Raw genomic sequence first — 10,478 nt, forward strand, 5'->3', positions numbered from 1 at the left:
GTCCGCATAAGGAGATAAAGCAGAACTACTTCTGAAATCTCTTCAAGTGACCTCCACACTGAGTGACACTTTCCCACCTGCCCTGCTGCAGAGTCTAACTTTAATCACATTATACTCAGAAATATATAATTCTTGGAGGTAGAAGTTTGCCAAAGAAAGTTCTAAACCAAATATAATATGGTGTTTTTTTTCATGCTTTTATTGGCGAACGGTTTTAGACCATTACATCGCTACACTTGAAAACGTGCTTTAATCGTGAGCAGATGCTCAAATGCAATCCCAGGATATATCATTGGTGCCAGCTTAGCACATCGATCGCTGAGCCACACACCCACTTTTAAGTTTCAATTGTTAACATAAACATTATGGTAACGATCAGCCGTGAGCCATCATTATTAGTTTTATCAACAATTCTTTAGCGTGTGTCTAACGGTCCATTGGAGGTAAGGTGAAAATTTAAGCTCACTGCTATGAGCGGTAAGTTACGAACTCTGACATACATCGATCATTTATTACCTTGCATATTTTGTTTCTCTTATTTAAGGTTCAAGAGCTGAAGGTTACCTCGCAATGAAGAAACAACATTCTGCCCCGTCAATGCTGCCAACCACAGAACACATACGTAAGGCAGCCTTGAAGAACAAACTCAACAAGAAGCAGACTTCTATCAGTGAGCCATCTTCACCTACCCCAACAAGCCCACCTCTGTCTCCTTTGATGGCCAGCCCTTCAGAGGCACATCCCACGACAGGGCCTCAGCAGCCTTACAGATCAAACCGCCATGAGCATAATCCACCAATGCCATCATCATTTGGATTTCGGCGACCAACCTTTTTCACGGGCCAATTCCCACCAACGGGTGCTGTAAAAGATCAGAGCCGGTCTTATTATGATCGCTACACTCCTAAGTCTCCCCCACCTGTGTCACCACCAGCATGTGTTGTCACACAAACTGTCACTTCCCTCGGCCCTCACAGATCTTCTGTTGCCGGATTTCCACATGCCCGTTGCAGCTCTGGTCTGTCTAGGTCCTCCTCGTTTTCGGGCTACAGCAAGGCACTCCCGAACTCGGCTCACAAAAGCAAATTGTCTACAGCCTTTCCACGGCCATTCTCTCCAGACCATTCCAGATCTCCCACCTCATCAGAACACACTGCGTGTGCCGCCACCATGTTAAAGGAGACTGCGGTTTCTGATCACAAAACCTGTTCCACTGTGCATGACCTTAAGTCTAAATACTCCCTTCTGGAGCGGAGAAATTCTGAGCCAGAAATTATAACCAAGGACAAGGAATTGGAGCATCAAAAAAGCAAAATTGCAATCAACACTCGTTCTGTTATTCACGTTCCTATAGAACATTCTGGCTCAAAATGTGTGGCTTCCCAGGATACCAAAGATGGAACAAAAGAATCCACAACTGAAACGACCAAACGGAGATCCAGTCTAAAGCTGACAACATCCAAAAGTGTTGAAAATTGTGTTACTTATTTTGTCGTCAGTATGGGTACGTCCAAAAACAGGATAGACGGAGAAATAAATGCAGAGAAGAAGCTTCGTCAAAATGCTGTTCTTGATACGATTGACCAGGTAGATCATGTCCAAGAACATGACTCTGATACATCCAAATCTTGGCTCACTGAGCATTTGGATGAACGCACAGACAAACACACACAATACTGTGGTTCAGAAATCGTTCTACAAGACACGGAAAAGATAGTTGTCATTGATAGGACTGTTCCTTGTAACATCCAAAGCACGGCGGTGATTGAACCAAAGATGACAAACAACATGTACCATCAGGACTGCTTAACATCTATTCAACCAAAACCTTCCGAAAATTACATCGACACATACCATCCCAGTGTATCTGTAAAACGAGCCGAAAACGAAAATCCTGTCGTGATCACCACACGGCCTCCTCTGCCGTGCAGTTCGCGCATTTTGATCAATGGGAATTCATCGTCACCCGAAATGACCTCAACCAGAAAGGTTGGACTGACACAAGCCACCATGGAAGTCCCGGTCAGAAGCATCGCAAGGAAGATTCTCACCGTGAATGCAAACTCGTGGGGACAGTCTCCGCAAAAAACATTTGCAGAAATCACGGTGGAGTTCAGCGCAGGCATCACGGGCGTCGCAGCCAGCGGTGGGTGTCTGCTCAGAAGTGTTGAGACCGCGCGGAGCACCGCGGCAGGTGGAGACGCAGATTCTCCGAAGCCCTCTGCAGGAAGCCAACCCTCGGGGCAACTGAAACGCGTGCACAGTCTCCGAGACAAATTCCAAAACTGTAAATCGGACACGGACACGTGATCTTGACGCTATGTGGCAGAGGCCAAAAGTTTAATGAACACCAAGGTGTGGGGGAAAGGGGGGTGCGAATGCAAAACGTTATTTTTTAGAGACTGGTACTATGGTGCTTTTGCATCTTTTTTTACACACATGCTGCCAATAAAATTCGGCAGGAAGACACTTTATTGAAAAATAAACAGTTATATTCCATATTCTTTATATACTGTAATGTTTTTTTTTTACCCCCCGTAAGTTATGCTCCCGATGAATTATAATTCGAGCAATGTTTCTTGTGAAGGACCATGTTTTAGAGTATTCGTTTGGGCACAATTAAAGTGTTACGTTTTTGAGAATGTACGTAATGAACATCATTGTAAAAAAAAAAATGCCCTATTTAATTACTGTGTAATAGGAGAGTGAAGGATTTCTCCATTAATCTGCTTGGAAGGCAGAAGTTAACAGCCAATTCCTTCAGGCTAAGCATTGGCAGGATGTCTCTTACAAATCCACATGAATCCTGCCACAGCTTCCAAATGTTTGTATTTATTCTCCACATTGCTCAGCCCCTTATGTTTTGTGTACACCAGAAATGATGTTCTACGTGGATTGGTCTTTTTGGATCTGTGTAGGAGCTTTTGGAGTAAATTTAGCCATTTTTTGAGGGCTTACATATATATCGTCCTTTTCTCTTGTTGTGATTACAACTTTGAGTTTGGTTTTGCACTGACCGGGTAATGTATTATTAAACCGATAGGCGTTTTTTGTCGTTAAGTACAAGTTTACTTCTGAGATTAAACATTACGTTATTTTCTTTGGTTGCTGATTATTCGCTATCGATTACTCTTTTGTAAAATGTGTTTTTTTTTTACCAGTTATGAATCAGTCATTTGAACATAACTCTGATCTTCAATAAATCCATGGCTTAATTTCTCTTTGAATATATTCCGAGGCTCCCCAAACACTCGAACCCCTGGACCACCACGCCCAGTCCCCTCGACAGCGTGGGGGTGGCAGGGAAATATATTATTGAGCTCTGCCTTGGAGAGATCTGGCTGAACTAAACCCTGAATAGATGCATCGTATACTCTTATTATTATTATTACAATGATGTACGTAACATACACAGAAGAGGAGATGCACTACTCTGATTTTATTCATTTTTAAACCCTGAATTTCAGCCTCATCCACGTTGCGTGTGCCCTTGTACGACTGCGTAGTGGGCGAAGAGGCTGCTTGCCTTGTAGATTCCGTTCCCGAATCAAAACTCGTTTCCAGAAATTACGATGAAGTCTTGTGTAGGGAATTATCAGTACGTTAAAAAAGCAGTGTTAATTATTAATCCTAGCACTAATACTGTCATTCCAGTCGATAAATTAATGTCTCTGCATTGTTTTACATCGTGAAAGAATTTGTTCATCACTGTGCACGGGGAAAAAAATAAGTTCCGCACAATGTTGGTCGACGCAACATGAGTGCTTCAAAACACAGAGCTCTGGTGCATACCCATCTTGTTTTATTGCTTGATTTCACATCCTATGTTTTTAGATACAGTGTATGTGTGTGTATATAAAATAAAACAATCTGCTTCCCCCCCCCACACACACGTCTGACATTGCTCCACAGTCGTGCTTGATGATGTTTCACTCAATGACCGCAAGGTGGCGGCGTTGACACAAAGATTTAAAAAAAAACAGCCGCAAAGCATCACCGACCATTGCATCTGCGTACTGCGAAGAAGTCTCAACTTGTATGCTTGTACTGCTTGCTGTTCCTCACTCAGTGGCAGGTCGATTCTTCCTTATTTCAATAATGTCGATACTGCAAGCGTTCTCAATATCCAACGAGCACGTGTTATCATTGCTACAGAAGAAACCCTGCCCTGTTGATGTGAGCAGAGAAATGTGGCAACAGCCGTCTGCAGACATTACGTGGTTTTATTCGTTATAAGATTATTATTATTATGTTATAAAATACTCGTTTTATCCTCATCATCGGTCATGGGTCAATCTACTGCTGGATGAAGGCCGCCCAAAACCGCCGCCATCCCTCGCGATGATGTGATGTAGCCAAACAGCCTCACAACTGCACAAGAGCTGAATCCATCGCTTCAACGCCGCAGTGGATGCCCTCTCTGACACGTTCCATAATTAATCCTTAAAAATATGACTACCTTTAATGTTTTAGGGAGAGGCCTTTTCGTCAATGTCTTCAATAGAACAGGACAGATTATCGAACGGCAACTTTATTTGGTATGAACAGATGAGCAGCAACTTGCTTAATTGCAATTACTGTTTTCGGGATCCTTACATGTCAAACACGAGTCGAAAGAGAGGTGCGAAATACAATTGCAGAATACCATTATAAATTATTCTCTCACCGAATTGCTTTCGTTGTGTCTGTATGAAAATAAAGCATATTGTCAAGCTTCCGTCCATTGGTTAAACGCTTCCTCTCCGTTACAGCCCCATTGATCTATTCCTGAGTGACCAGAAAATGCCTGATTCACATCGCTCTGGGGACAATTGTCTTGCATTCAGACCATTGAATACAATTTAGGAAAAAGATTAAGGCTACTGAGAAGGTTACGTTTGGACGATGAAAGGGCAACTGTGGTGTGCACGAGGAAATTTTGACAAAAGCTAGAAACACAGAAGCCGTGACTTGGCTGGCTCTTGGTGGGAATAATCGGAAAATCATTGGAACACCTGGGGATTTCTGGAAACGAGAGCAGGCGCCCGACATTGAAATAAGCCAACACCCATCATAACAATGGCACGAAAAGCGAGGTCGAAATGCGATTAGTGTACAAGCAAAGACGCTGCAGAGATTTCACTAGAGATGGATAATTGCCTCAAAATACAATCGGGATTCTATGTGTAATCTAGCTTAGAATAATAGTTTTATTAAAGTTTAAGTTGGAAATGTGTTGTGAAAGGCAGCCTTTTCCCAAGAGAGCACGGGGCTGAGAGAGGTACCGGCAAATAAGCGTTAACATCTGATGGGTTGGAGAGAGTACAGAATGGGCTGTAGAGAAATAAAATTAGGCCAAAAAAATGCATGCTTGTTCTTTACTGACGCTATTACCGTACTTTGCTGCTTTTCAGCAGTTGGAGAAAATATTATTTGGTGAATAATTATAGTTTTAAGTGAATGCTTGTGGAACTCTTCATGAACCTGGGAAATATACCTCTTGTTTTTTTTTACATATATAGCATCATTCATATACAGTACAAAAAAGCCTGCCAAATCCCAAGATAATGACGTGTACAGTACTTATCCCTTTCCCACATATGTATGTTAAATCTATGCCAAATATTGCACATCATATACAGTACATTATGCAATCCGAATAACTGAATACCCTGCAAAGAATATTCACGCACATATCTAGTGACGCATGTCTCGGTAGGTGCTAAATTAAACAAATTTTACATATACCTGTACACACATTACACAGTACTTTAATGTAAAACTTTAGATATATTTCTCCAATGTGTTTTTGAATTGTACTGTGTTCGGTATCGTTTGACGTTTCGCTCCACATGCTGCTGAGAGCTTTTTTTTAAGGAAATAAATTCCGTTCCTGAAGAAGCCCCCAACACATGGAGCGAAACGTTGGGCATCATGCCGAGCAACACGCGGTGTAACCCGAAGACACGTGGGAGCGCTATTCGGTACACCACAGCCATAAAAAAACCCCTTTGCAGTAAACTTTAGTCGCGTATAAAGATTAATCTTCCGCCCAAAGCTAAGTGGCATTCTGTAACAAAAAAATCTTTCAAGAGATTAAATATTGTAAAATCTGTTTTCATTTTCTCAACCAGAACACAAATGTGAGAGCCACATAATGTCTTTGTAAGCAGCAGTAAAGTGAAGAATAACCGCATGAGATCCCATTAATGGCTTTAAATGAGCTTGGTGCACAGCTGCTGCTATTTGCACAAACATCAAACAGTCACGCGACCAGGGCATAAAGAAGAAAAATTAAGCGCGATTACTGGGAAACGCATCCACAGAAACCAAATTAAACTTTTTTGTCATCCGTAAATCATTGTTTATTATTAATACAGTTTTTTTAACGAGCAGAAAATTTTGGAAAGAAGCCAGTTGTATCTGTTCCTCGGTAAAATATGCTTAAAGTGAAATCTACCTTTATATGTCTCATTGCGTAAATGTAACATCGCCTTCGCAGGAAATTAAATAGGGTAATCCAAATTTGAGCGCAGGTTTTGCTCGGTTCCATGAAGCTTCGTTTACAATCGGTGCATGCTGGAGAGCATTCTGCAATATGACGTTAATATTTATTGTGGTACGATGATAAAAGTGTGAACGTGTGAGGCCATTAAACAATGGTAAGTATTTGAAGTAAGATTTTTTTTTATAATAAATTACGTAATTTCGATCGCAACACAAGCAATCGTCATCAGGTAGAAAGATACAGCCGTAGAACAAGGTTGTTCAGCAGTTCTATGGCTGTATCTTTCTACCTGTTGACGATTGCTTGTGTTGCGATCGAAACGTCGTAATTTATTATTTATGTTTTCTACCTACCACGTGACTTTACCGAAAGAACTAAAGAGTATGGATTCCTGCAGTCACGAAAACTTCAAATCAAGATACTTAAGTAAGGTCAGTGTCCTCAAATGTGCAAAACATAGACAAAAAATGTTTTGTTGTTGAAATCAAATATGGCTAATATCTTGATTTTAAGCTTTCGTGACTGCAGGAATCCATACTCTTTGGTTCTTTCGGTAAAGTCACGTATGTAGAAAATAATAGATCGCGACGTTTCGATCGCAACACAAGCAATCGTCATCAGGTGGGACAACCACAGCAAGAAAAAAACTGCAGTTTTTTTTCACAATAACACTAACTGCAGTTTGTTCTTGCTGTGGTTGCCCCACCTGATGACGATTGCTTGCGTTGCGATCGTAATGTTACGATCTATTATTTTTTCTACATACGTGACTTTACCGAAATAACCAAAGAGTACAAATATGGCTACTTGATTATTTACAAACATTCCTTGCACTGTTACTTAAAAATGTGTTTACGGTATAAATGTAAAGCGTGCATCACTTAGCCGTACACATCCTTATGTAGTAAAATACGATGGGTCATTTCAGGATGATGAGATAAGCATTTGCTAAAATACGAGTAAAAACTGGGCCAAGTAAAATGCTTCGTTAAAAAAACTACTGGGTTCTGTTGTCCACCTGTGTGCGACACTTAAAACGTTGTGCCCACTACCTCCATTTCCTGTCTAGACAGAAACTCACCGATCCTCACAAAAGCCATATTGAATGACCCTATATATTTCACCTCTGCTCTTATATGCTATATGGAAGAAAAATATAAACCGGCTTTGATTCACAATAACACTTACTGCACCTCCACCCCCGCTCCCGTGTGTGAATCAACGTTTGTGGTTGCTAATATTAACAAGATCAACTTGCATGTAAATATACGTTGAACTTCTTTCGCACCGTACATAGCCAACCGTGCCAATCGGAGGCGCGTGCGAATCGATGCTCACTTAAAACGCCCTGTGTGGCACACTTTTTTAAGGTCCTCAATATTGCGCCAGTGTCCACATAAGTGCGTAAAACAGGCTGGTAACGCTTGCACAGTGATTGGCTTGCTTTGCCTCCATGACACTCCATTGTCTAAAGATCATGATTTTAATTTGCATGTCGATGTCTATATGGCTCAATGGCCTTTCTCGCCAAAATAAAAAGAAATGGCCCTCGCGTGCCTGTTTGCAGTTGGGAAGGCTTTCCTGTTTTCTGTCAACCCATCGGGCCGCTTGCCGTTTTTGCTAACAATCCTGGGAACATGGGAGCAATGTAAAAGGGCATGAGGCCAGCTTGTATGCACGGCGAAAAGTACACGCCACGTGTATACGCGTGCGTGCGTGCGCGCGTGTGCAGTGAGCTATTATGGCCTGCTTTTCACGGCGGTTCACAGAGAGGCAGAGGGGTAAATAGGAAAGCGAGGCAGACAGGGAGAGGCGTGGTGCGGTGGCTGAGAACCTCCGCGGGCCGTCCGAGTTTCCCACGGACCATCTTCCTGCGCGCACTCGGAGACTCAAGTCTGCCCTCGGCAGCAGCAGCGGCAGCAGCAGCAGCACACGCCACTCTCTTTCCTGCCTCCTAGACTCCCCGCAGTCAAAACAGGAAGCCGGTCCAGGGCCAACATGAAGCCAATAGATATTTTTTTGCTTCATTTAAACGTATAATATATATTGCACATTAAGTCAAATTTCACAAGCCAGTTTCAGATAATCCCCAATGCGCAACTTTTCTAAATCCACACCTCCCCCCCCCCGCCAATCTCTGTCCACTCAACAGCATAAATGGATACACCACAGTCCGAATGCGATGTGGTGGTGTAAAGTATGAGTACTCTCACCTATTCGAATGTCTGGCCAGTGTGGGAGAATGGGTCGAAAATTCCCTCTCGAGGGGCTCTCCAGAACCCCCTCTAAAGGAGACCCTTCCACCATCAATGACGCGCGAACAGGAGGTGCTAGGGTTGTACCACCACTGTTATCACTACATTTTAAGGCCAAAGTCATTATCAATATTTGGTGTAGCCTAGTGCCTATTGCACACATGAGTTTCCTATTAATATATTCAAATGTTTTTTTTTACAATCACCATAACTGGCATGACATTTTATGAAATAAATAAGTAGCCGTTGATGTATAGAGTTTCGTGTGCACGTGGCTAGTTTTATTTTAAACCAAGCAAGGTGTGTTAACATGTAGAAAACATAACTACGTGGATTGCATGCAGCTGTTGTAACTGCTAATAGCAAGGCACCGCATTCATAGTCGAGCGGTACCGCTCGCAGTTTGCAGGATACAATTTGCAATCATTTTATCCTGTAACAAAGCGTAATCATCATCTTCGCTTGGAAGGATACTTGTGCCAGCAAGCTGATTTCTATTTTCACGAGACACCTGTTAATAGTTATCGTTTCAAGTGCTGGGAGAGTGGAAAATTTTGAAAGCAAGTGGTGACGACGGCAGGGGGCTTAAAAATAACTGAGCTGTCAAATCAGGCGTCGCTCTTGGCTTGAGCGTGCTGGGTCACTCGGTGCAGTGAGTCATCGTGGTGCGTGTTGTCACGTATAGCACCGCGGGGTAATGGAGAGAAGCGAGAGAAGTGTGGGCTTGAGTAAACACGGGACAGTGGCACGGTGACACGATGACTCAGAGAGCCAGCAACCCACCCCCCCTGTGCCGTACCTACTCGTGGTGACCTTAGGTTACACTCCTTTCATGGGCAGCCATCGCAAACCCAATGGCAGGGGGTGGGATTATTGGAAAGTGTCTCTGCGTTTCATTTTAAAGGACTACATTTGTGCGAGAAGGTGGCGCTTATAATTTACCGGAGTTGGCTCTAGTCGCAGTAATCTCATTGGCCTTGCCAAAAGATTACGTTGTAAATCCTGCGTCACCATTACTAAATTTTTTAAAATTAATTTTGATAAACTTTAATGGGTTTTTTGTGTACTAGAATGAAACACGTCCGAATGACATCCATCGAGGAGATGGAGGGATGTTAATCCGTTTGTGTTGCAGGTGCGAGGTGGATTGTTATATGGATTGTTATATTTCAAGATTGTGAGAGGTGGCATCAGATTAGGGAGGCCTTCATCCAGCAGTGGATTGACCAAGGCTGATGATGACGCGTATTGTTGGAACAAACTAAAACACAAATTAATTAGGACAGGGATGGTAAATTATTACGCTATTTTCAATATAAGAATGGTAATCTGCAATGGAGAATAATTTACACTTATAAAGCGCCTTTGACCCTGAGATCACAAAGGGGGCTCTTGAATATGCCGTTGTCCGCGTGTCTATAATTTAACACAATGTTACATTGGTACAGTGAAGTGTCACGAAAGGCAGTTGTAGTAGCATTGCAATAACATCCTGTACAGTCAGGAATGAGGATTTATAATTTCACATTCAAAACTTCCACGAACAAAGCTTACACAGTATACTCCATTACTTTCTTAGCTTGTATCCGACTGGAATTACAATTTGAAGGCTTCACCTCTGCTTTCGGTTCGCATGTTACACTTTTCCGGCTCTTATAATCGTGGGAACAATTTGTACACCTATACTATGAATGTAATCACATTTGTCAAAAAATATTTACATTTGTTAAACATTA

At 42.3% G+C, this 10,478-nt stretch overlaps 1 protein-coding gene across 4 annotated transcripts in view; it reads left to right on the plus strand.

Moving 5' to 3' along the window:
- The window catches only part of LOC116939469 (uncharacterized), a 78,165-nt gene extending 73,446 nt beyond the window's left edge, over positions 1 to 4,719 (plus strand). For all 4 annotated transcript variants that reach the window (XM_032947864.2, XM_032947868.2, XM_032947867.2 and 1 more), the window contains one exon: positions 545 to 4,719. In XM_032947864.2, coding sequence (XP_032803755.1) covers positions 545 to 2,310 — 1,766 coding nt within the window. In that variant the 3' untranslated portion in view covers positions 2,311 to 4,719. The remainder of the gene's footprint in view (positions 1 to 544) is intronic.
- The last annotated feature ends 5,759 nt before the right edge of the window (positions 4,720 to 10,478 follow it).

The sequence above is a fragment of the Petromyzon marinus genome, chromosome 6, assembly GCF_048934315.1.
Source record: "Petromyzon marinus isolate PM22_M1 ecotype Great Lakes invasive population chromosome 6, UKy_Petmar_22M1.pri1.0, whole genome shotgun sequence".
Classification (NCBI taxonomy): Eukaryota; Metazoa; Chordata; class Hyperoartia; order Petromyzontiformes; family Petromyzontidae; genus Petromyzon; species Petromyzon marinus.